At 45.1% G+C, this 27,269-nt stretch overlaps 1 protein-coding gene across 1 annotated transcript; it reads left to right on the forward strand.

The window, feature by feature from the left end:
* Window positions 1-354: 354 nt before the first annotated feature.
* On the forward strand, window positions 355-26,480 carry RGCC (regulator of cell cycle). Its single transcript, XM_068929727.1, has 5 exons — window positions 355-498; window positions 663-839; window positions 10,408-10,515; window positions 15,353-15,415; window positions 17,227-26,480. The coding sequence occupies exons 1-5, from the start codon at window positions 399-401 to the stop codon at window positions 17,232-17,234; spliced, it is 456 nt and encodes a 151-aa protein (XP_068785828.1). The 5' UTR covers window positions 355-398; the 3' UTR covers window positions 17,235-26,480.
* Window positions 26,481-27,269: the final 789 nt, after the last annotated feature.

A 27,269-nucleotide genomic window follows, 5' to 3' on the forward strand; every position in this document is an offset into this window, starting at 1 on the left:
AGAGCCCTTGCGTCCCTCTGACCGCCTGGTGGGAAATTCAGATACGGCAGGGGTAGCATACCACCCTCCCCCCCCCCCCCACCTCCAAGTGGTGAAACTGCTCTTATTTTGTGACGATTATTTAAACCTGAGCGGTGACCGGCCCCCACGACCCAAGCCCAAAGCACGGGCAAGCGGCCTTCCCAGCTCCACACGGCAGCAGGGGCCCGGCGACCCCTTCCCCACAGCAGGGGCCGGGCTGTGGCGGCGCGCACCTGCGCTGCCCCGCGCCGAGGCCGGGCAGGGCGGGCCGCGGCTGCCCCCTCCCCTTCCCCGCCTCCTCCCCGCCCGCCTCAGCCCCCAGCCCCCAGCCCGGGCGGGCTATAAGAGGCGGAGGCGGCGGCGGGGCCGGGCAACTGATGTTGGCGGCAGGAGGCACAGGCGGCGGCAGCGGCAGCGGCGTAGCCCGGCAGCCCGCCGCCATGAAGTCGCCTCAGGCGCAGCGGGCGGCGGGGGAAGGTGGGTGCGCTCCGCCCGGCCGCTGGGGGGCGCCGCGGTGCGGCGGGGCCCGGAGGGGAGGCGGGGGGGCCGCTTTGCCCCTGCGGGTGGCTGCCGCGGGGCCGGGGCGCCCTGCGGGGGCCGGGCTGGGGCGGCGCTGAGCGGGGCTCCCTGGTGGCCGGCAGCCGCGCTGGAGGACGGCGGGGAGCTGGCGGAGGCGCTGGGGGAGCTCGACGCCGTGCTGGAGGACTTCGCGTGCCCCGCCGGCCGGCGCCGCTTCCACTACGGCGAGCACCTGGAGCGCATGAAGCGGCGGAGCAGCGCCAGCGTCAGCGACGGCAGCGGCCTCAGCGACTCCGAGAGTGAGTGAGTGTGTGTGTGGGGCGGGGACGGGGGGGTTGCGTGGCTTCCCCTCGCCGACTCGCCCGGGATGCGGCCACGACGCGTCTGCCGCCTGCCTGCCTGCCCGGCAGCCGGGAGCGAACGGCTGTGGGGCCCCGGCGCTGCCGCTGCGTCCGTTACTGCCGTTAACGGGCTCGGTTTCGCTGCCGTCTCGGCGCAGGGCTGGCCTTGCCCCCTCGGTGTCCCTGCTGCCCAACAGACCGGGGAAGGTCAAAAGCTTATGTCCAATTAGTGCACCCTCCCCTCCCCCTTGGTGGGGGGGAAGGAGGACTGCGTGGAGGGCGGGGGCGGGAATCGCACTTCGTTGAAAACCCCCAGTTAACTTCGGGGGTTAAAAGTATCGAGGATGCTGCGTGTGGCTCTGACGGGTTTCTCCCCGGGGAGGTCCGAGGCCCTGATTGTACCCTGTCTCTCCTGCACCCTGTCGAAGCGGCCAAAGACAAAAGTTCCTTTGGGTTTTTTCCTCTTCTGGGTTCTCCCGGCTGAAGGGAAACAGTGAGAGACAAAGAAGAATTTTGTTGCGTGGCAGACCCGTTCTTTCCCCCTGGTTTCTTCAGAGTGGATAAGGCTGCAAAACTTGGTGTGAGGAAGGTTAGAATACCAGGTGGTAAAGTATTGAGGTGTTCCATCTTTGTGGAAGAAAAAACGTCTCTTAGGAGAACAGGAACCCTCAGGGTGACTCTTCTGTTTTAGTAGCCTAAATACCGGCTGAATGAGAGTGACTTGAAGTGCTTCCAAGAAGTGACTGAAAGTAAATCAGCTGTTCATTTGAAGTGGTGGAGGTGTCCTTGCTGCTTGGAGGCTGTCATTTTAAAAATGCTTCAGCGTGTACTAGGTGTATATAAGCAGTGCACAGGGAACTTGCAGCCAGAAAGGTAGGTAACTGGTATCAAGGCAGCGTTGAACAGGAAATATGTAAAATGAACTCTGGTTTTTGATGAGGTGTTCTTTTAGGTTTTTATTTTTACCTCCTCTTATTCTTGCTAGTCTCTTCCTATGGTGAAGAGTGAGACTGGAAAATCTGCCGTCCTCCCTGGGAGCAGCAGAATCCATGGCTACTTTGTCAGAAGGAAGTTCTAAAAACCAACTGAACCCAAACCTTTCTTTGTTCCTAAACTAAAAACTTTCTGTAGAGGTGGCTTTACAAGACTTAAGCTTTCTGAGTTTCAGTTATTTATGACAAAATTGCTCCTGTAATTTCTGCTGTGCGCCTCTTCTGTTTATTGATTCACAGACTTGTTTTGCTGTTAGGTCAACAAGATTGCCTAGCATTAGGAGCACAGTCTTCCTAGTGCTTAAGCTATCCCTATTGGCTTCTCCCTTGTACCAAAGCCCTTTATCATCATCAGGGGTAGGATTCATATTGCTTAATGTTATCTACCTCCAGCTCTGACATTTAGCCGAACTACCCCTTTGAAAGTTTTCCTGTAGTCTGCAGAGGTACCAGCCTCAGGAGGCGCCTATATATCTCCCTTTCTTAGGGTGGATGAACTGCTCTTTGCAAGTCTCCCTCCCTGTGGAGGGAGCTCTAGAAATGAACGCTTGATTTAGGTTACACGTTAGCCTTTTGGGTGGCTGGAGGCACGTAAGATGAGGCCTGCCTTTACTGACTGAAGCTGAAGAATTATGTGAGCAGCCTGTAAGTCTAGTCTTGCCTTAACTATGCCAGGAGAGCCCTAGTGTTACTGTTTTTGCAGAGTCTTCAGTATTCTAATATATTAACTCTAGCATACTCTTACCAAAAACAGGTAGCTTCAAGATTCTGTCTGGTGAAATACTCTGCTGTTGGCAAAACAGAGAAACCAAAGCAGCCTCAAGAACTCATTCCTCTTGTGTGGCTAAAGCCTACCTATAGTCACGTAACTCTGTTGAACGACAGCACATATGTTAACCTTGAACAGTACTTAAAATTGCTGTGTTAGGGTTGACAGGAAGGGTCTTTTGAGGAAAATGGAAGTGCTCCCTTACAGAGCAGAAGGCTTACTAAGGAACAGCATGCTCATACAGAACAGCAGATGAGAACTTCAGGAAGGCCTGGAAAACAAAACCTGTCACATGTGACCTGATTTAGGCTGAATACATGAATAGAGGTAGAGAGAATTTAAAGGCTTTGAGCAAAGTCCTCGAAGAGCATGTATTAGGAACTTGCCAAGCTACCAGAGTCCGAGCTGTTGGAATTCCTCCTTTGATGGTGCATAATGTGAGAGGTGGTTCCGATGAAGAAATCGCTGTCTTCTGGATAGTGGCGTCACTGGTCCAGCGTATGCCACTGAAGGTGGTGTGTTGGAATCCACCTATGCCAAGCATATGAGGCTAGGAGAGGGGAAGGAAGCAGAAAACTGGCTAGCCTGATTGTCTTATGAAGTAAGTTCACTTGGGCTAGTTTAAACTCTAGTTGAATGTGAAAAATCTGAAGTCCGAATGAGCTTCTAATGCTGTCAGGTTTCATTTAAAGGAATGAATGCCTATTTCCCTGAAGGCTTTTGCTAGGAACTTTGCATCTTTCTCAGAAAAGACAGAGTAAAACCCTTCTTCCCGAAGAGTGTGTTCAGTGCTGAAGGCTTCTTAGTTGGGCATGCTGGTGGGATTGGAGAGTAGACTCCAATCTGGAGTCTGCTGGAGCAGACCTCTGTGAAGAGATCATGTTACAAAACAAGCTGAAATGATGCAAGCTAGTTACGTTCCCTGTGTCGCGTCCGAGAATAGACAGGGATTGTTCTAATCTAGGCTCCTTCTGTTCAGTTGAAGTATTTTTTCCTAGGTCTACCTTTCCTTGGTCTCTGTCCTTTGAAGGTGTACCGCTGAATTCATGACCTCTGTATTCCCATGGTAACACTTAGGTTAAGCATCACCAGAGGATCAAAGGGAAAGTAGGCTAAGAGAGGGCAAGTGGTTAGAACACAAATCTGTGACAGCGCAAGAGGTTCCAACAATAGTATCTGCAAAGAGCTGGGATTGTCCTCTCCTTTACAAAGACGCTGCACCTTAACAAACTCATGTTGTCCAGTGGCAGAGGTGATTCCAGCTGTGCTTTGTTAGGTGCTTACAGAAGAGTTCAGACTACATTTTATGACTGTCTCTTCTTGTTGGCAGAGTAATCTGTCCTCCTAAGTGGTGTGGAGTGGCTGAAGGTCAGGCGTACCCATTGTTCTGCCACTCCTGCAGTGATATCGTTGAGTCTAGTGGGGGATTGTAAGATTGGCCAGTAACAGCTGAAGCTGTTGCAATCGCTTGTTTCAGAGCGCATGAACCAGTTTTCAATTTAAACTTCCCCCAAAACTACCAACACTGGCTGTATCTGAGCAATGCTGTTTTGTGGTAGGCCAAGGGAAGCCTTTCCTCTCCTGGGGCTTGTACAATGAGGATGAGGCAACTTAATGTGTAAAAACAGAAGGAATTACACAAGATCTTTATCAATACAGTTAATCCTTTAAATATTGCTTTTACCTTGAAAGCTCCTCTTGAGGGAGCTAGCACCAAAAGTACTAATGGAAATTCTTATTGTACGCTTGAGCCTCTTGGGGGATGGGGGAAGTGAAATTCAGACACTTTGGAAAATGGCCATGTTAATACTTTGTTCTCCCACATCTTGTGTGATTACTTGGACTGAATGATCTTTGGCCAAGGTCTGTCTTGGCTGTGGTTGAGTATTGTACCTAACACACTGGACTGTAGCCCTTACAGTAATGAAAATGCTAGCTTGTGCAGAGGGCTGATCTTAGTATTTGGCCCACAAATGTTGTGTTAAACCCAACAGCTAATTGGGTCAGTGCTGGAGATCATGATGCAGTAAGTAATTTACTCCAACAATAGACCCTCTTGAGTTGGTGAACTATCAGAATGAATACTAATTATGCTTCAGCTTGATGTGTTCAACAGGATCAAGGTATAACAGCTTCATACTGTGGATCGTTACTTGTGCTGAAATATCTGAGTTAGGAGATGCTTTTATAAGTTTTTGCTAGTTATGGCATGTGTTGGATGTGATGGTGTGATTTGTAATAGAGCTGTGTTGTCAAAAGCCTTTAGTGCAGATACAGCTATAGTGACAAACCTGAGCTTTTGCAGATGCTGTTTGCTTTTTGTGTTTTGGAATAAGCTTGCAAAGAAAAAGGCAGGCTTGCCTGTAGAAGTTGCATGTCCATTGAATGCACTTTGCCAGTGTACTATGTAGCTATGGCACAAAAGTATTCCAAGTCTAAACTTGGAAGAACGAATAGAAAGTTAAACTTAATGGAAGGTTGAGGAGGAAAATGCTTGAGCATGTCTTGTGCCAAAGCTGTAATAGCACCTAAAAGCTAAACATAATGCGTTGTGCTCTCAAATGTTCTGCCTTTTTAGCTACTGGTGCCTTTTCTTGGAACAGGTTCAACTTCTAGTGTCTCGGTGTCAAAAGCATTGGGAAACAAGTGCCTCAGTTCAGTTCTTGCCCTGATAGAGCCTGAAGTGTACCTTCCTAGTAGCTTTTAGGAGCTGGCTATGAAATGCATCAAAAGGCCCTCAGTGCCTCTAGAACTCTTTTGGTGCTTTAATTTGAAAACTGAGCCAGTGCAGGGTTACTAAGGAGTTGAGCTGCTTCCTGTTAACACACTACATCTGGTGTAGTATAGTACAAGCATTCATGGTTACATGCCCTGGATGCATGCGTGTGGCGCTGTGCTAATGGCTCTGCCAGCTGAAGAGGACACACTGGCTGATATTAGTACTGCCACAGTCATCCTGCAAAGCCAGGATACGTTTGCCATCTTGCAATACCTAAGTGTGGAAAAGATGCAGGAAAGGACAGTGCAAATGGTTGAAGGTGTGAGCTAGCTTCCAAATGACTAAACAGGCTAGGACTGTTAGCCTGGAAGAGATGACTTCAGTGGGGACAAGCTAGTGTTCCCTAACGTCACTTAGGATGTTTCGGAAGTGAAGTAGAAATGACTGTTTGCCATCTCTCCCAGTATGAGAACATCAAATCACACTAGCAGATTTCAACTAAATACAAGGAACTATTTCTTCACACAATGTATATCTCGGTTGTAAGATGTATTGCCTTGAGGTGTTGTGGTTGTTAAGTTTACATTATCAAAGCAGCTAGATAGTCATGAAAAAAGTCATGAGGGGCTAGTGAGGGCTAAGATGGTGCTAGTGTCTTAGGAAGTATGTTGGTCTGTGTTTTGCTAGAAATTGGTGGGGTGTATCTGGAAGCTGCCTGCCCCACTCTTAAGCTCTTCTGCAGGCGTCTGCTCCGAGTCTGTCTCGGAGACAGGGCACTGAGTAGGTGGATCTTTGTTCTTAACAGTCAATTCCAGTTTTATGTGACAAAGAGAAGAGCATTTTCAGGAAGTGGATTGCTTCCTCAGACTTCTAAAGGCCTGTCTCTAACAATGAGAGAGGAATATGATATAATAAGACTTGTATGGAGCAAGAATGTGTTATGACATCATCAGATACCTTCAAGGGGAAGAAAACCCAGAAGTTTCAGGTACATAGGTTGCTTTCCAGGCCTTTCAATTTAAGGAGAAGCATGCTTGCCTCCTATAAGACTTCCTGTTCTTGCACATCCAGAATACCTGCTTGTCTGCCTTATGCTTTGCTCTATAGAAGGAAGCCTTATTAAAGGGGAAGACTGGCATTAGATACGCTGCCTCACGAGTAGGAAGTGTGGTGAGGGAACAGCGTGGTAAGTTTAGCGTATAATGCTGCATGCTTGTTTGTCTGAATCTCAAGCTTCCTAGATCACTTTCTGGTAACTTGTGATTATGTGATTTGGAATATTTTAAAGTGTTAAGCCCAGAAGTTGAGATAGGGAAAAGGGGTGATTTTTTGGTGTCAGCTTTGGAGCAGATGGTTGATAATGAGGCAGGAGGCTCTAAATAATGCAGCAAAGTGTTAGCATGATCAAAATAAGCACCCTCCTTGAGGGTGCAGCATATGCCTTGTGAAATGAACTCTTCATACCATAAACACTTCCCCTGTTTACTGGTGGCATTAGGAATTCCTGGTTTCCCTTTTCAGTCAGATAGGGTATGCTTTGACTGGGAATGAGTTGTACCTTCTGTTCCTTAAGCGTTGACCTGTTAGTGATGAACTCATGATCTGTAGAGATGTGTTAATGGAATTGTAGGGCTGCTCTCTGAAAGCTTGAGGGATGCAGTTTCTCTAAAACTTTCCTCACTGAAAATTGCAGCAGCAGAATTGCACTGATTTCAATAGGAGCAGAGGTAGCCATGAGTGCTTCTTAAACTGATATCCTAATGAACTATGCTATTAGAAAGAACATAATATTGAGGTCAGATGGCTGCACTTTTCCGTTGCGTGTTTTAAAAGGGAAAGTCTGGGGCTTTCCTGCTTCAGTGAATTACTGTCCAGAACCTTTCAGTTGTTTGTTTTTCTGGAAACATTCTATACGTACAGGGTATTGCAGTGGTGTTTTGGCTGTGTGGTTTAACGGTACACTGGAACAGCAAAGGTCAGTACTAACTACAGATTACCTTTACAGTAAACATGGATGTATTTTACTTGGCAATCTTTAATTTGGCAGCTGTTGCCTTAGCCTGACTCATGTAGATCAACTCGGTAACCCAACTGGGACCTTTTTTAAGGGTTTCTTTTAGAAGAGTGTATTTGTAAAGGCACCTGGAGATCATAGCTTGATTCTTCTGCCTATGTGTATATACAAACTTCAGAGGTACAAAGTAATGAATGATAAGCTCTCATTGCAGTGGAACAGAAGGGGTTGGATGAGGATGGGCAGCAGTGGTGAGAGATCCTTGGCACCAGGTTCTAGTTATTAGGTTGCAGGGGATATGCTGTATTTGTTGGGCAGTGGAGACCTTTTTTGAAGGTGAGTGAGCAAATCTTGGCTGTTGCAGCTGGTAGAGAGCAAGGACTGAAGTGCTTCTGCCAGAGCGTTCTGCCCTAGAGCCATATTTGGTATTTTGGCAAAGCTGAAATTCTTGTGCAGTGGACATCAGAAGTGTTTTTTGAAAGGGTATGTTTTCAGTAGTTATGATAACCTTGCTAGCTGAGGGAATACATTTCATCTTCCGTAATGAGAATGTCTGCTGCTTGGTGGCAAGTGTAAGCCAAAGCTAGTAGCTAAAGTAAATTTTTGCTTGCTGAGAAAGACAGGCATTGGTGCTTTCTTGAAAAAGTTAATAATACTACCCATCAGGAGGTAACACCTTTGTGAAAGCTCTTCACCTGTTGCAACTGCTTTCCTGCCCTGGAAGAAAAGCATGTGAAATATTTAAAAAGCCAGAGCTGTGTCTTGTCTTTCTCTGTGCAGGTATAAGTATTTCTGAGACATATTAGTTTCCACAGAGCGTATGTTCAATGAAACAATGTAATTTGGTTACTGTACCTTGCAAGGTGGGTAGCCAGTACTTCCAGCTACTTACAGAAGGGCTACAGAGAAAACTACAACAAGAATTGAAGATGGTGGCTGACTCAGATCTGTACGTAGGTATGAATGCAGAGAATTGTGTGGCTAATCCTCAATTGATTTAAAGGGCTAATGGAGTAAAGACTTTTCCAATTTGAGTTGCCCTTGCAAGTATTCAGGAAAACACTTTATTCCAGGAATGTGTAAAAGCAGCTGGAGCTTTAGATTTGCTGTGTGGTAAGTGGTGGTGTGTAATGTAAATTCCCGGGGTCCCTGGTGTCCTGGGATACTAGTAGTATAGCTCTCATATTACAAGTACACTCTCAGTTATATAGCCTTTGTTCTGTGGGTTAATCTATTAATTCAGTTAGCTCGGTGACCTTTAAAATATAGAATCATTAAAAGTTCTTGTTGTGGTCTTTTCAAATGAACTGCCTGGGAAGTGTTAGACAGCTTGTTCTGTCGGTTTTCTGGTGCGCTGGACTCTTGGCTACAGGGCTACTTCTGTGAGGTGCTATGAATTATTTGGCTTTTTCCTCATGGTAGGAGTGGTTGTCCAGTACAACTAAAACTTTCCGTTGCAAGTTTCTTGTTCACTGGGGCATGTGTCTTGGCTTTTAAGAAGTGTGGTTCTGGTTTAAAGCTGGCCCGTAAGCTGATTTCAGGAAGAAAAGTTAAATCTCTAATTGTTACTGTCAGCCCCTTCATGTGCTGGGGTTCATACTGCATTGTACAGTGCTGGTAAGAAACATCATTGCAGAACAGTTATTCTTTTTCCCTCCCTTAGACTGAATGTTATGCTTTTCATGGGCTCCATTTCAGGGTGAGGCCAATGCTGATGATGATCTCTGTTCATCAGTTAAAGGTGGCCCAAGTTGGATGTCACAGCGATTGTGCTGATTAGACAGCAAGTCAGAGCTTTCGGCCCTGAATTTAGCAGAATACAGTATCAGAGTTACAGAATGGTTGAGGTTGGAAGGGACCTCTGGAGATCACCTAGTCTAATCCCCTGCTCGAGCAGGGTCCTCTAGAGCACATTACCCAGGGTTGTGTCCAGATGGCTTCTCACAGTCTCCACAGAAGGAGACTCCACCACCTCCCTGGGCAACCTGTTCCAGTGCTCAGGCATCTTCCTAGGAAAGAAGTTTTTCCTCAGGTTCAGAAGGGAACTTCCTGTGTTTCAGTTGGTGCCTGTTGCCTCTTGAGCTGTCACTGGGCACCACTGAGAAGAGTCTGGCCCCACTGCTTGACACATTCCTTTCAGATACTTACATGCTTTGATCAGATCCTCCTGAGCCTTCTCTTCTGCAGGCTGAGGCTCCCTCAGCCTTTCTTCACAGGAGAGATGCTGCAGTCCTTTAATTAGTAGCCCTTGGCTGGACTCGCTCCAGGAGCTCCATGTCTCTCTTGTCCTGGGGAGTCCAGAACTGGACACAGTGCTCCAGGTGAGGCCTCCCCAGGGCTGAGTAGAGGGGCAGGATCACCTCCCTCCACCTGCTGGCAGCACTCTGCCTAATGCACCCCAGGATACCATTGGCTGCCTTGGCCACAAGGGCACACTGCTGACTCATGGTCAACTTGTTCACCAGGACCTCTGTGTGCTTCTCTGCCGAGCTGCTTTCCAGCAGGTCAGCCCCCAGCCTGTCCTGGTACATGGGACTATTCCTCCCTAGGTGCAGGACCCTGTTCAGGTGCACAGCCATATTCAGACCTTACTGGACAGATTATGTGCAGCAGCAGAGAAAGATGTTATTAATGAATGGCATCAGGCATGCAGGCATTTCTGTTCGGAAATAGACCCTGCTTTTTGCTCTGTTACTGCAATAGCAGTGCAATTACAGGCTATAGGATAACAGTGCTTCTGGGAGACTGTCCCTGTCCTAGAGCTCCTCATTTAGTTTTTTTACAGCTTTTGGAAAAAAGTTCATGATACCAAAACTTCCCAGAATATTGTACCTCAGGCAGGCCATGCCTCATATAACTGATGTGGGATAATTCCTGTTCCTGTAATTTTTCCTGGTTGATGCAGACTGTGGGGAAAGCTGACACTTCCCTTGGGAGGTTCCCTACCTCCCATTTCTCTCTTTGCTGCTATTGCAGACTTGCAGTAGGAATTAATCATGGTATTTTGGTTTATAATGTATCTTTTCTTACAGGTGCAGAGTCACTCTACAGAAATAGTTTCAGCTTCAGTGATGAAAAGCTGAATTCTCCAACCGTATCTACTCCAAGTCTACCATCTCCATCAGTAACCCCATGTAAAGGTAAACTTAGCTTTGTTTGCCTCTTCCTGATTTGCAACTGTGTAGCCTTCTGGTGAGCAAGGATTCACACACATAACTTGTCTTGTTCTCATGGTAAAAAATGACACAAAACTAAGGATTCACAGAATCACAAAATAGTTTAGGTTGGATGGGACCTCTGGAGATCATCTAGTCCAACCACCCTGCTCAAGCAGGGACCTCTAGAGCACATTGCCCAGGATCACATCCAGACGGGTTTTGAATATCTCCAGCGAAGGAGACTCCACCACCTCTCTGGGCAACCTGTTCCAATGCTCTGTCACCCTCACAGTGAAGAAGTGTTTTCTCAGGTTCAGATGGAACTGCCTGTGGTTCACTTTCTGCCCGTTGCCTCTTGTCCTGTTGCTGGGCACCACGGAGAAGAGGCTGGCCTCATCCTCTTGACACTCCCCCTTCAGATACTTGTACACATTGATGAGATCCCCTCTCAGTCTTCTCTTCTCCAGGCTGAACAGGTCCAGTTCTCTCAGCCTTTCCTCATAGGAGAGGTGCTCCAGCCCTCTAATCATCTTTGTAGCCCTCCGCTGGACTCTCTCCAGGAGTGCCATGTCTCTCTTGTCCTGGGGAGCCCAGAACTGGACACAGGACTCCAGGTGAGGCCTCCCCAGGGCTGAGTAGAGGGGCAGGATCACCTCTCTCGACCTGCTGGCAGCACTCTGCCTAATGCACCCCAGGAGACCCTTGGCCTTCTTGGCCACAAGGGCACACTGCTGGCTCATGCTTAACTTGTCCACCAGCACTCCCAGGTCCTTCTCTGCCGAGCTGCTTTCCAGCAGGTCAGCCCCCAGCCTGTTCGGGTGCATGGGGTTCTTCCTCCCCAGGTGCAGGACCCTGCACTTGCCTTTGTTGAACTTCAGGAGGTTCCTCTCCGCCCACCTCTCCAGCCTGTCCAGGTCCCTCTGAATGGCAGCACAGCCTTCTGGTGTGTTAGCCTCTCCCCCCAGTTTAGGATCACCAGTAAACTTGCTGAGGGTGCACTCTGTCCCTTCCTCCAGGTCATTGATGAATATATTGAACAAGACTGGACCCAGGACTGACCCCTGGGGGACACCACTAGCTACAGGCCTCCAACTAGGCTCTGTGCCACTGACCACAACCCTCTGCGCTCGGCCATCCAGCCCGTTCTCAGTCCACCTCACTGTCCACTCATCTAGCCCACACTTCCTGAGCTTGCCTAGGAGGATGTGATGGGAGACAGTGTCCAAAGCCTTGCTGAAGTCCAGGTCGACAACATCCACTGCTCTCGCCTCCTCTCCCCAGCCAGTCATTCCATCAGAGAAGGCTCTCAGATTGGTCAAGCATGGTTTCCCTTTGGGGAATCCATGCTGACTACTCCTGATCACCTTCTTGTCCTCCACATGCTTAGTGAGGGCCTCCAGGATGAGCTGTGCCATCACCTTTCCAGGGCTGGAGGTGAGGCTGACAGGCCTGTAGTTCCCTGGCTCCTCCTTCTTGCCCTTTTGGAAGACTGGGGTGACACAGGCTTTCTTCCAGTCCTCAGGCATCTCTCCTGATCTCCAGGACCTTTCCAAGATGATGGAGAGTGGCCTAGCGATAACATCCGCCAGCTCCCTCAGCACCCGTGGGTGCATCCCATCGGGGCCCATGGATTTGTGGATGTCAAGTTTGGACAAATGAACTCTAACCCAATCCTCCTCCACCAAGGGAGAGTCTTCCTTTCTCCAGACTTTCTCTGTTGTCCTCAGGGTCTGGAATTCCTGAGGACTGGCCTTAGCAGTGAAGACTGAAGCAAAGAAGGCATTCAGCAACTCTGCCTTCTCTGTATCCTTTGTCACCAGGGCGCCCGCCCCATTCAGCAGCGGGCCCACATTTTCCCTAGTCTTCCTTTTGCTCCTGATGTGTTTGAAGAAGCCCTTCTTGCTGTCCTTGACATCCCTTGCCAGATTTAATTCCAGAGGGGCGTTAGCCTTCCTTGTCGCTTCCCTGCATGCTCTGGCAATGTCCCTGTATTCCTCCCAAGTGGCCTGTCCCCTCTTCCACACTCTGTAGACTTCCTTCTTCTGTTGGAGTTTTGCCAGGAGTTCCTTGCTCATCCATGCAGGTCTCCTGCCCCCTTTGCTGGACTTCTTACTCAGAGGGATGCACTGCTCTTGAGCCTGGAGGAGGTGATGCTTGAATATTAACCAGCTCTCCTGGAGTCCTCTTCCTTCTGGGGCCCCACCCCATGAGATTCCCCTAAGCAGGTCCCTGAAGAGGCCAAAGTTAGCTCTCCTGAAGTCCAGGGAGCAGGGCAATATGCAAGACTGCCACCCTCCTCGGAGTATCCTGACCACCACCATCTCATGGTCCCTGCAGCCAAGGCTGCCCCCAACCTTCACCTCTCCAACTAGACCTTCTTTGTTTGTTAGTACAAGGTCTAGCATTGCACCTCTCCTCGTTGTCGTCTCCACCACCTGAGTCAAGAAATTATCATCAATGCTTTGCAGGAACCTCTTTGACTGTTTGTGCCTAGCTGTGCTGTCTTCCCAGCAGATGTCAGGGTGGTGGAAGTCCCCCATGAGAACCAGGGCCTGTGATCGTGAGGCTACTTCCAGCTGTCTGTGTAGAAGGCCTCATCGATGACTTCCTCCTGGTCAGGTGGCCTGTAGTAGACCCCCACAACAGTGTCACCCATGTTACCCTGCCCTTTAATCCTTACCCATAGGCTCTCCACTTGCTCTTCATCCACCCCTAGGCAGAGCTCCACACATTCTAGTTGTTCCCTCACATAAAGGGCAACTCCACCATCTCACCTTCCTGGCCTGTGTTTTCGAAAAAGCACGTAGCCATCCATGACAGCATCCCCGTCATGTGAACTATCCCACCATGTCTCTGTCACTGCAATGAGATCATGGCCCTGTGACTGCACACAGATCTCTAACTCTTCCTGTTTATTCCCCATGCTGCCCACGTTGGTATACAGGCATGCAAGCTTCCCAGGAGAGGTGCAAGAGGATCCTCCATAGCCATGTCCCATGCTGTCTCCCCTGGCTGCATGCACCCGCTGGAGGCATCCTGACTTGAGCAGTGTTTTACTGACTCCCCTGCCACTATACCACTCCCCTTCCCCCATCTTTCCTAGTTTAAAGCCCTCCTTACCAAGCTGGCCAATCTGTTGGCCAGGACACGCATGTCCTGCTTGGTAAGGTGGATCCCATCTCTCCCCATCAGCTGGTGATCTTCAAACAGGCCCCCACGGTCATAGAAACCAAAGCCCTGTTACTGACACCGGCGGCACAGCCAGTTGTTAACTTGGAAAACTCTTCTACTCCTCCTCCCATCCTTCCCCCTCACAGGCAAGTTTGAGGAGAAAACGACCTGGGCTCCCAGACCCTTCACCACCATTCCCAGAGCTCTGAAGTCCTGTTTGATGGTTTCCAATTTGCCTTTTGTGTCATTAGCACCCACATGGAAGAGCAGCAGGGGGTAGTAGTCTGATGCATGGACAAGCCTTGGCAGTCTTTCCATGGCAGTCTTTCCATGACAGTCTTCCTGTAAAGCCCAGTGCAGGTGCAAGTGCTGTTACTGTTTGTGATCAACGCAATAGCATGTTGCACTCGCAGTTGGCAAGTGGCCTGGCAACTCTTGACTTTGAACCACCAAGCTAAAGGAAGTGACAGTTTTTAGTTTATCTGAAATTGTGGTGCTGCTTATGGAATACTGCGCTTCAGAGTTGACTTAAGTGAGGAGTAACACTTAAGTGATGAAGGAGCTTAAGTGTCTCAGAGAGAAATTCTTAACTTGAATGCAGGAGTGCAGTAGGTGACTCCTCAGAAGCCATATGCTGCCATTTGGGTTAGCACAATTACTTAGGTGCTTGTGGACCTTGCACTGCTGATGCATGTATATGTAGTAATTACTTCCTCCTGTGTGGCTATGCTATTTGAGAAAGGATTCTGTCTTGCAGCTGGTCTAACTCCACGGAAGCTTGTTTCACTTGGGTAGCTTAGACTAACTCTGGAGTAGGTGTGCCAATAAGTGGCACATACTTACGTACTTCACAGTGCTTTCATGACAACAGTCTTCTCGTGTGCATGCTCAAGAAATGTTTAGGCTTTCATTGGTCTTGTCTGCACTGACCAGTAACAAGTGAAAAGGGTTTTTACTGGTTAGTGTGGTGTGAGGGAGAAATAATGAGCCGTAGTCAGTAAGTAGAGAAAATGCAGTTAAACTGGCAGGAAGTCTTTGGCAAGGAATTGTACGAAAGGTGAAGATGCTGTTCCTGATGAGATGCTAGAGATGGACTTGGAACCAGCTTGGAGTATGTCACAAATGCGACAAGCAAGCCACTTGCAGTAGAAGTGGACTGAGTGGGATGGGTGACTTCGTTAGGAGTGAAAATTTGGGTGGATGCTTGGATCCAGACTTAGAGCGTATGGACCGTGATCAAGGACCTAATGTCAAAGCAACAAAGGGCTGTGAAAGCAGTGTCTGCAAATAGATATGAATTAAAAGGAAAAATCTCACAGTAGGAAGGACCTGGATTAGCTGACCTATTGTTTTTTCCTCCCACTGCAACCTCTGCTTTGAGGAAACTAAAAAGTGAGTTGCTTTGCTTCAATCAGTTGGATTAAATTTCTTTTACAGTTAAGTTTTCAATTGGTGTCACCAGTTTCTGAGACTGCATTTGGACACTTTAGCAACCCTGCTGAGAGAAAGGTTAGGAAGACTCTTCTGAAAATAACCCAGAGGATGTTTGATACCACTGAAATTTATTTGGGGAATTGTACAGGTCCAGGGGGGTTCTCTTGGACAGAGATGTTATGTTTAAGCTGTGCTGACCTTTCTTAATTTGCAGCAAAGCTTGGAGATACAAAAGAACTGGAAGACTTTATTGCTGATCTTGACAGGACACTAGCAAGTAAGTAAATTTTTTCAGAGTGATGGAAGTCAGTGTATCAGAAATAAAGGGTAGAGTAACAATCTTTTTATATCTACATTTAGTTTGGTTGTGCTATGGATTACTAGGTAGATAAGAAGGTAAAATAAACTCAGGTCATTGCTTAAATGCTCAAGGCTTTTTCTTTGGACATCCTTTCCCTGTTTAGTAGTGTAATTGTGTGCTTTGTAGATGTTCTTACTTACCGAATTCTCTTTTCCCTTATTTAGAAGCCTGACTGTTAATCTGAATGAGTTACATGTGTAAATTTCAGATTAGTTCAGGTATTTCAGAAAATAAAAATCAATGCTGTCTCTACTGGGTTGTTTTAAGCAGGTGCAGGGTTAGTGGGAGTGATGGAGTTACTCCTGTTGTCCTGTGTCATGCACAATGTATGCAGTAGGTGTGTGACAGAAAGGCCATATTCCTGTGAACCTCTGCCATCTCTGAAGCAGCTGCAGTTCACTTCTTGACAGTGCATAGACTGAGTAAACACATTTTCTGGACTCTTCAAAGCTGCTAGGAAGTGGGTTTGTGCTCAGTTATAAAGCTAACTGGAGCAGTAACCACAGTGAAAGATATCAATCTAAAGTTTTATTAATATTATGCTTTGCTTTATGCTTTATATGCTTTATGAAATGGTTGAAAAGATATCTGTATCTGTCTTAGACTAGATTAAGTAGGATTTTGATTTTTTTCCATCTCTACCAGAAAGGAATTTAGCCTACTTACTTTCTGTCACTATGTAGGAGTTATGATTTCCAAATTGTACTGTTGGGTTTTTTATTAGGAACTTAAACTCCTCTTCCCACTGTATACTCTTTTTTTTGTGCTGCTTCCCATGCTGGCTGTTTGAAGTATGAACCTGTTTTGTGTGGCTCTACAATCTGGTCCCATACAAAATAAATCGCAGGATTAGACCTAAATGGCAGTGTGGACAAAAAGCAGAAATTCAGTGTGTCTTACAACATTAGGTATTTTCCCTTCCCTAAAATTCTTGAGGCCTTGGCCATCTGCCTTGAATTTAATTGAAGGCAGCTGCCCTTATGATCTTCCTGCCTCCCTGTTGTCTTAGTCATATCTTAATCCTGATTTCACTTCCCTTATTTAAAATACACTTCTGGTTTCCTGACTTCTATTATGGATGCATGCTTGACCTAATAATTTTTACCACTGAAATTTCAATTGATTGCGCTCCTGAAAATTCAAGTCCAAAGTTTTGCCCATGTAGAAGGAAAAAACCTCCCCAAAATCTCAAATATTTGTGTTGCTATCTCTTCCACTGCCATGTTGCAGGTGACTTGAAATAGGCTGCCCATTGTTTATTGGTTTCATTGTCCCCCTGTAAAGCACATGAAGATGAGGTCAGGGACTGCTACCTGCTCAAGTTTTTTCCAGCTAAGCAAATGCTGTGTAGTTATTTCAAGTTTCATTTACAGAGTGTCACTTGGTCTCTGGTGACATGTGAACTCTATTGTATGTTAGAATTCTGGGAAAACTCCACCTTCCACCTGGATCCTGATCAACACATGATGGAGGAGTTCTGTTGGGTACTTGAGGTTACGCGAAAGCTTTGTACAGATGCCTTTTGTGCAGTGTACTTATTAGAACAGAAGTTGCCTCAAATCTTTACACACGATAACCTCTTAGTTCTCATGCTAAAAAAGGCATAGTTTTGCCCTGTGTCAGGCAGTCTAAAAAGCTGAGCATAATATGATATCTGATGTGTCAACAGCATGCAATTATTGAATTACGTTATTAAATGTGGAACGGATCTTGCTTTGTGTTTACAGGTATGTGAAACAGGAAACTTTGGCACTGATGCCAAATATGAAGATGTCCTGGAGGATAAGTGACATCAGTCACTGGGAACTGCTGACACTGTCTGATAGCTTTGCTGCCCGAGCTGTTCACCTTCTGAACATAACCTTTGTCATCTCCCATAAGCATTTAACAGGCAACATAGGTGGAGTTGGGTAACTCAAATGTTACTGCTATATTTTTGCTTTAAAATATAGCTTAATTTTGAATCTGAAGTTGCTTTTTATGAAAAATATTTGTAATTGTATATAGTTGAGAACTCTTAGTGCTTTTCCATTATAATATATTTTTGTATACAAATAAAGCCTGAACTGGGATCCAGATGGCTAAAGGTTCATAGGAACATAACTGAAATGTGTTTACAAATTAAGCCCTTGATAAAAACATCGGGCTTTAAAATTTTTGATAGGGGTGTATTTCCTCTTAGGCAAGGTGTACTATGCTGGCTTTGATAGGGAATGTCCCGTTGTTTCTTTTCACACTGCTTAAATTTTCTTATGTAAAATGAATACAGTTAGGAATAGACTACTAAAGTGAGTCAAATGGTCATTTCACTGGCATTACAGTAGATCTGAAGTAACACTTAGTACAGGTTAGATTTGAAAAATACCGCCTGGTTCAAACCCTATTTAAAAGGCATTTTTATAAGCATCCATGTTAGTAAATGAGTATTCACATATGATTCTGTGCTAAATGCTGGTTGGCAGGTTAGGCTTCTAAGCCCACAGGTGTAAAGGTATGGAGCTGCAGCACCAGGAACATACTTGAGTGTCGGGATATTTCCCATACCAGACCCCTGAGTCCAAAACTGTTTTCCCCCTTCCTGTAAAAGGAGTGCCTGTCCAGCAGTGCTATGTTCAAAGGGTGGCAGGTGAACCTGCATTTTTACAGGGAATATGATTCTTCCATATGTTTTGGGCAGTGAAAATGTCATCATGTTGGCTCCTCCAGCTGCTGTAGGTGTTGCACTCAGCACTGATCCCTGAGCTGCTCATGTGATTGCTTCCTAATCTGTTCAGGCAAAGTGAGCTGAGCTTGTTCAAACTGTAGGTCTGTCTTTGGCAAAGCAGATCATATGAGTGATCTGTTTTCTTTGCAGAGTGCAACCATGCCTGGAGAAGGCATGTGTGTCTGTGCCCTTAGGACAGCTACCTGCTATTTGCTTGAGAGGATGGATTTGTCTTCCACAGCTTAGGTGAAAGTTTCCTATGGTTTTTGCTAACAAACTCTATGGGGTTCATATGAGTCTCCTCCTTTGTATTTTCTAAAAGTAGATGAGGAGTTTGGGTCTTGTTAAATGCAATCTAAACTTCCAGTTTTCTGCATTGGTAAGCAAACTAAGCCCTGATAACCTGGGGTACATTTGAGTGCCTCTGAAACCACTTTTAGGGATGTGTGAGTTTTTCTTTCCCTTTCAGGCAGGAGTGCAGTGTAAGGTGGTAGCTGCTTTTTGAGGAGGCATTCCTCTAAATTTCCTACAGCAGCTTCAGGTGGTAAATCATCCCCAGATGTGTCCATTAGAAAAGAAATTGAATGAATTGACTGTCTGTAGCAGACTAGGAAACTTGGAATGGCAGATGAGTAAAACAGCAGAAAGCTGGTGATATAATTAACAGACATTGAGATTTAGAGGAGAGAGTTCGTTCTTCTGTGAAAGAGTTGTAAAGTCTGTGTTGGAGGAAGGTGGAATGGTTCATGTCTAAGATAGTGATGTGCTTCTACACTCTGCAAGACCTTCAGCTCCTTACTGGGAGGCTCCCGCGCAGTAGAAAAATGCCTTTGAGCAGTGAGGTAGGCTTGGTTTGGCCAAGTCAGAGCGCTGTGGAAATTCAATCCTACTGTGTAGGATAATAATAGAATAGGTAGAATAATAAAAAATAGAATAATAGAATAGGTAGAATAATAAAACTAAATGAGTTTTAAGTCAGCTAAATGTTTCAGAGGAGGCCACTTCAAATTGTTGTGAGGGAGGGGTGAGTGCGCAGCTACTTTCTTCCTCTGTGCAGATGTGCAGGGCACAAGTCTTCAGCTTCTCCTGTGTGCTTTCAGTTGCTGCTTGATACAGTTGAAGGCTCTGGACCTGTAATGAATGTTCGTAGTTGGATGTCTCCCTTTATAATGTGATATTACTAAACTGATATAGCATTTCAGGATGACAATATTTTGTCCTTCTAGACACTCAATGTTGAAGACTCTTTTCCTTCTTAACTAAAGGTTTAAAACAACACATCACATGAAATGAAGAACATGTCAAGTCAGTTAGGGGTTAAGTCACCACCTGTCTGTTTTTTAATCTTATTATGCATAAATGGGTGGAGACTTCTGCTTGCTTATGCAGCAGTTCTGGAGGTTAGCGGCTACAAAATTTGGGAGTGTCTTCTGTTAAGTTGTTGATCTGAATTCCCTTCTGTTTGTTATGCTCAATTTTGAATGTCTTGCTGTGTCAGAATGAGGGCACTAATGTAGATATCATAGATGCACTCGGATGAAATGATTTAAGTCCATGATCTAATTACTGTACCTATGGCACTGGAAAACACATTTTTGAGGAAAAAATTCCTGTGATGTTCTATACTCAAGTGAATACTGGTGGAAGCTGTACTATCCTTGTGGGCCAGCCTAATTTTCTAATCCTTGTTTTGACCTCCCTCTTATGCTGTGGTGGCAAACCTGGACTCAGCCCTGTTATGTCAACATACCACTCTTCTAGAAATAGAAATCAGGAGCTTATGCTAAGCAGATGTATTGCCACAGCTTAACGTGTGTAAGGTGAGGTGCAACAATTCTTAGCATGTATGCTCTTTACCTACTGCAAACTCAAGGTTAAGTGGATTAGTTTAAACCTGCGTCACTGACACCTGAGCTAATGTGTCTTATCTTGGGTTTGATATTGATTGCATCTTCAGCATGGTCACCAAGGCTCACCTGATATGTGGTAACCAGGCTCATTAAGCCTGGTAATGGGCTAATTTTTTCTGAGCCCTTTATAGGGGAAGAGGAGAAAAGAGCCAAAAGAGGGCCTTTTTCCTGGCTGTATGTGTCTCTTCAGCTGCTATTGATGCACCTACAGCCAGGTGACTTTTTGGGAAGGAGGGGGAAAGTTATGTTGGCAGTGACTATGTAAAATGAAAAGTAGGCTCTGCCTTCCAAGGTTGCGTATAGGGGAAGGGCTCAATCCTGCTGGCCCCTAAAGCCCTTTGTCCTGGTGCTTTCCCCTCCACCTCAATTACTAATATTTGCTTAGGAGTGTACACTGGATGCAGAATTGATTTTTTTCATCAGGGTTGCCTGGTTCGAAGAGTCAGAGAAGGGCAGAGAAATCATGTTCACAGCTCAGCAGCTTCATTTAAGCCTTGTTTTTAGAAGTAGATGTTTGCGAAGAGAAACCCACACAGGATGCTTCTGCCTGCTGGGAAACAACCATGCCTATGGATAGAGTTTTCCTTAATTCCCATTATTAATTGTTGCTCTTAGACCACTGTTCAGCTGCTTCAGGCTCTGTGAATCCCCCAGTGCTGTGGGGAATATTCTGCCTAGTGTAGATCTCCATGGATAAACCATGACTCTGTTAGTTGAGATGGACCTGGTTTACTGTCTAAGAGTTATTCATGCCCCACTGGAGCCTCTGTCTTATGTGAGATCTGTTTATTTGAAGGTGCCTGAATGTGCTAGACATAACATCTGCTAGACTGTTGGAGAGAAACTTCCAGTATTACAGCTTGCCATGTTTGGAAGCAAATTCAGTATCATAAAGGCAATATGACTGCAGCAGCTCTTGAACTAAATCCAGCTCTACATACTAACATTGCAAACTCCATATTCTCAGTGGAGAAAACTCTTGTTTTCTATGTTATTTTAATAGGTTTTGTACATTACTGACTTCATTTCAGCTTGGCTAGCAGGTCTAGCTATCTAAATAACTTCACAATAATGTAAGGTGGTACTGGCTGTTACATTTCATTATTTTACAGTATCGAAATGGATCTTCAAGGTCCTTTTGTCTTTCAAATTAAATGCTTTAAGATGGCTGTGGGAATTAAACTAGGCTAAACAGTACAAGTGGTTTTTTTAGTGCTTCTGCTCTTTCACGTCTATGTTTTGGGAACTGAAATAGTCATTATTTTGGCTGTTAAAACTATGGACTAGAGGCCTGCTCCTCCATTCCAAAAGGCATACAGAGCTCACTGACTTCTGAGAGAGGCTTAGGCATGCTGAATTGGACTTGAAGGTAGAAGTGAACATTCCCTTCCCCGTAGCACAAGGCTGTAATACTATAAATGTCTTCATTCAGTTTTGTTGTTTTAATGTATTTCAGACTACTGTTTATAATTAAGCTTGTTGCCCTTATGTTGTCTCAAAAAAACAAATCACAATATTTTGGTATATATGTACTCCTGACATTTCAAAAAAAGAAAAAAAAACCATCGATCTTGCTACTGTATGAAATCAGGTCAAGACCCATCTGACTTGACTTAGGCACTTACGTAAAACACAAGTTAGGATGTTACTTATCCTTGGATCCTTCAATGGCCAGTAAAGGAAGAAGAAAGAGGCTGAATTATTCCCTGAAGGTGTTCATTTGTCTACAGTGAATACTGCAAAGGACTATAGGTAGGCAGATTTTTCACTTGGGCTTCTTAATTAAGCGCCTGAAGAAAAGTGTCTGTATTGGGGGAAAAAACTCGCCTACTATTGGCTTTAGAGTGTACCAATATGTGGTGCTGGGCCTGGGGGAGTGTTTTGGCAAAACTACTTAATTGGCCAGGGTTGCTTGTATTTTTGAGTTAGTATTTGCTGCGCTGCAAGCAGAGAGTTACTGCTTGCTGAGGGTATTAATGCTAGGCTACAACTGGATTGGCACTGTAGAAAAGGACTATACTGTGTCTGCAGGTGGAAAAGCTGTGCATTGCATTGATTGGGATATATCACCCACATTAGCACTTCAGCTTGCTTCAGCCCTGTGATGGGGATTTGGAGCATCTGTCACTGCAGCTGTGTTGGGCATTTCCCTTAACTCAGGACGGCTGAGATTTAACTCTGTCCTTAAGCAGCTGCGTTGGTGGCTTGATCAATGCTCTGGAAAGCTGTAGAACTTGGGAGGGTATCATCTTTCTTGCTCAACATAAATGTGAGTTTCTGGACACTCTTTTAATCTCAGAAGACTTTTTAAAAAAGATCAACTTAACAACATCCAGGCTAAATTTGAGTGAGTGATCACATTGTCCCCTGATTTCTCTCCATCTCTTTGAAAGATAGCAGCAGTGTCATGAAAAGTGAAGCAATTCATGAAGTTATATATGGCTTACTCCCATTCCCCCCACAATTTCTGGCAGCAAGATTATGCTAAGAGATGACCTGCAAGTAGTTAGCACTTTAGATTTGTGACTAAAAATCAAATCACATTTAAGAGTTGTGACTTTAAAGAGTTGTGACTTTACTGGGTTTTCTTGCAGCATTAAACACTATTCTTAGCACTCTGCGTTCATAGACTAGTTCTCAACATTGCATATATTTGGAAAACTGATTTATGAGTGGCAGTCTTATGTTCCTTTATCTGTAGAATTTATTAAATAAAATGCACATTTTTAACAAGGCATACAGAACAGCTCAGTTCTCAAATCTGGGATGCTATTTAGAGTCTTTTTTCTGGACAGCTGGGTACAATGTGCTGCTAATACAAGCTTAGTTTGTTACACATTAGCAGCTACATGTTAGTTGTTTCAAAACTCTTTGGCATGCTGTGTTATATGTAATTTCAAAGCACAAGCGAAACTTTCTTAGGGAAATACTCCATAGTTCTAGTAGATTTCTGTACTGGAAGTTTGCTGTCACTTTCTTTACTATCTTATTCCGAAATACTTCTGTTCGTTTTACAGATTGTTTTAAGAAGTTTTCTTTTTCCATGTTAAAGAAGCTTAGTAGTCACAAAGAAAGACAGACCAGCAAATGAATGAAACATTAATGGTAGCTGCTGTGTATTGCATCCAGCTCTGTTCAGTAATTGTTTCCAAAGAATAAGCTGCAGTTTCCTCGTTTAATTCAGGCTTTTTAGTAGGAGAGGAAGCAGCAGTGAAAGTGATTGTTGCACAGATTAAACAGTTCCAGTTAATAATAAAAACATTTACAAAGGATGCTTCAATTTGCCAATAAGAGCTGAGTGCTTGGCCTTATAGCTCAAAGGCATCCGCATAAACCCTCTTTCTTAGTAAATGACTAAAGCTGAAGTGAGCACTGCAGGGAAGAGCGTGCTGTCCCCTGAGTATGCAAACAACATTCTTTCTCTCATAAATGTGCAAAGTTGCTTAAAATGGTTTAATTTTAAACTGCTATTCTTTTTGTCTTTATGGCTCAAGATTTTCATTCTGCTAGAAGAGAGGTGCAGTGGGCTTGACAGGCTCATGTTTAATCCTATTGTTGTTTGTTACTTCCCTGCCCTCCTCGGGCAGGTTGTAGGTAGATATCCCTAGGCAAGATGTTTGAGGGTCCTAAGTACAGACAGGTGTCTAAGTTTCACCCCTTTACTCTGGTCCTGGTGATCTGAGGGTTTTTTGACATAATACGCTGTTTCCTGAGTTTTCTGCATCTTTCAGATACCACCACTCATGTTCTGTGCAGTCCTTCACTGCTCCCACTAGCTGGTAGGTTGCCCTGGAGCCTTTGAAGGTTAGGAGCAGATACTCTTGAGAGTGAGGTCCTCAGAACTGATTTGGTGTTAAAGCTAAGCTCCTAATTAAAAATTGTGGGAGAGCTCAGGACTCTACTTTTGTTACCTATCAAGTGCAGGCGTTAACAGCCCTTTTATCCTTGTGAAGATGCTGGGAAAACAAGTATGCAGTGGACTTCAGGTATCTGACACTTGCCTGGCTTTCCTTATCATACAGTGATGGTGGGAACCATAGTGTTGACAGTCTGTTTATAAAGCCATGATAGCCAGGGGTTATTTGCACAATCCCAAGTATGGGCCAGTGGAAACTTCTCACTCTTTTCCAATATGCATCATCCCTGACTTAGAGGGAGAAGGTGAGAGTCTGGCAGTTGCCCAATGGCTTATCTAAAGGAAACTGGTGGCGATGGTGGTCTGCAGAGTACATTAACACTGGCTTTAGTCTAAGGGAGTTTGAGATGTCTCCCTGCATTTCTATGGCTTTAAGTAATCTCAAAACACCTTACCCTAGCAAATGTTTTTAGCATCCCTGAGCCTTAGTAGAACAAAACCAGAAGCAGCACCCTGGTGTTCTTGGCTAGAGTGTGCTTCTGGGCAGCTCCAGCCCCACAGATTTCAATGAGGTTACGGAGTTCAGCACTTTGTAGAATGGGGCTCATTAGAAACTTGTCCAAAAAGCATTGATAGCCTTGGTTGGTGTTTTCAGTAATGCCTTTCAGCAGGGCATTACTGTGTGGTTCTTCATAATTCCACCAGCTGTGCAGGGTACCTCTTAACATGAAGTATCTTCTGTGAGCTGTTCTCTTGCCTCTGCTTTGCTTTGTATATAGCACAAATCATCCCTTCTGTGCCCCCTTCCCAGGTGGGGCCAACAGATGAGCATTGCAGCCTGCTCAACTGGCCAGTTCACCCAGGCTGCTCGAAGGAAAGGCAGGTGAAAAGGAGAGAGATGCAGTCAAAGGCTGCAGCCTTCATTCCTCCTTCACCCCTGTCCATGGGCAACGTTCACCTGGGCCTTTAAAGGAAAGATATTACTGCTACAAAAGACATGAGCCACTTTCATGTGGCCTCAAAGACAGAAAGACCTTGGTGGTCCTTCCGGGGTTTTAAATCTCATGTATTATAGCTGGCATTAGACACCGAATGCATCCCTCTGAGTTGTCAAGCAACAGGAAACATAGAGTGAATCCTGTGCATGCGTAACAAGGCATAAACTCCTATGTCTTGGACCCTAGTCTTCCCCAGCAGCTGTATAATGAAAGGTGGCAATTTCCTATTTGTATGATGCCTTGGTGGCTGAGCAGGGTTGTGCAGTCACGTTGCTTGCTGCGTTTCCTTCCTTGCCTGCCTATGTCTTGCTGAGCTACAGGCTTGGGTTTGTCAGTCTTTGGCTGCACTAGACCAGTGTTAAGCACTGAGAAGCAATAAAATAAGAAAGAGGCCTTATTTGTAGGGGTTTTCTGAAATCTGATTTCATGCTTTCTCTCCTAGCCCATGTAGTTTCCTCTTTTCCCTCTTCCTCTCTCCCCTCCTGTTTTGTGGGGTTGGGGTGTTTTAACCACAGGGTTTTTAATTAATGATCTGTCGTGCTGCTGAGGAAAGGTTTAGTTTTATACTTAGCTCTTGTGTTGGAGGGAAGAAATCTCAGCCTGTCCAGTTGTGTGCACTTTGTTTAATGTGCTTGATAAAAATGTCAGGTTTTGCTTTCACATAACTCTGTGGTGCAGAAAGGTATGTCTGGGGAAACTCCAGTTTTGTATTATTTTTAAGCCCATGTGCAAATTAAATAGTAATATTCTGGTAATTTATCTCTTATTGGTATTGAGAATTTAGCTTTGAGTTTTTAGGTTTCTGCACAAGAGAATTTGACAGTTGAAGCAGACATGCATACATGTCCTGAAAAATATTATTTCAGTGAAGCGTAACACTGACTTTACAGTGTAACTGTAATTATGCTGGCCACAGTCACTTGATCTAAAGGGCTGGTTGCCTGGGATTGCCCAGCAGCTGGGCTGACAAGTCATCTTGGGTTTCCAGTGTCTCTTTCAGAAATTCACCTGCTTTCTAAAATAGGTCTCTGTGGGAAGCACATACAACTCCTTGACAGCTTTTCTAATTTCCCAAATACATTATTCACAGAATCGTTTAGGTTGGAAGGGACCTCTGGAGATCATCTAGTCCAACCTCCCTGATCAAGCAGGGTCAACCTAGAGCATATTTCCCAGGATCCCATCCAGATGGGTTTTGAATATCTCCAGAATATCTCCTTCAGAATTAATAAGAGCAAAATGAACCACAAAATCTCTGTAATGACTTCTGCTCAGATATGAGACATGTTAGCATGGCTTTTCTGCAGTCTGTCCATGCAGCTTGCTGAACTTAATTCTTGTATGAAATGCAGTTGTTGTACCTGAGAGAATTACTACTTTTGTCTCATTTTAGTCTATCGATTGTGGCTTTTCACAAAGCTGCTTGAAGCCATTGGTCGAGCTTTTGCTATCTTTCAGGTCAAAATACCATCTCCATTTTTGTTTAATGCTCATTAAATCATCTGAATGTTCATCTGTATGTTTATTTTGCATATACATTCGTGGGTATAAGCTGATCCATGTAAACCCTGGATTCCACCCATTTTATTGCTCTCAGTGCTGATGTCATTCTTGATCTTGATTTGGCCTGTGCAAATGTGATGCATGTTGGTTTAAAAATTAGTATCTTGGGTACTTTCAGAGTGACCTCTTGCTGAAGTTTTTGTATCACCTGGTCATCCCTGTATCTGCAGAACGAGTGCTGTACTGGTGCAGGAAACTCTTCCAAAGTGAAGCAATTCTTGCATCTTTTCTCCCCTCATGGCACTTGGCATTGTTATCAACAACTGGAAGCCCTGCATGTCTTCACCCCTGTCTGCTGTGGGGGGGTTTTCACTGTTGTGAGGTTGTCCATGTTGTCCGAGCTCCCTACAGTCTCTTAGAAGCATATGTCAGGGTGATTTCTTTGTGACAAGTCTTTCCAGCTCTTGACAAATGTTAATTCGGGATCTTCCAGAAATCCTGTGGACTGATGGTACATTTTGTTCTTTTTTTGGTTTTGTCCCAAATTCATTCAACTTCTAGCAAAGACTAATTTTAAGCAGTCGCCAACACTTCTAGAAGAAGATGAGACTGGAAAATTCTGTTTACAAGTCCCACCCTCCTGGGATATTTCACTTCCACCTGAGTGCAGCACTCCTTACATTACTAGAATAGTTAACTTGTTTAAAACCAGCCATTTCTGAAGGACTTGCTACTGGCAGAAATAAAGCTACCATCTGTTTTCTGGGTGAGGTGCTAAATTGCCTTTATTGAACTTCTG

This window comes from Struthio camelus, chromosome 1, assembly GCF_040807025.1.
Source record: "Struthio camelus isolate bStrCam1 chromosome 1, bStrCam1.hap1, whole genome shotgun sequence".
NCBI classification, from domain to species: Eukaryota; Metazoa; Chordata; class Aves; order Struthioniformes; family Struthionidae; genus Struthio; species Struthio camelus.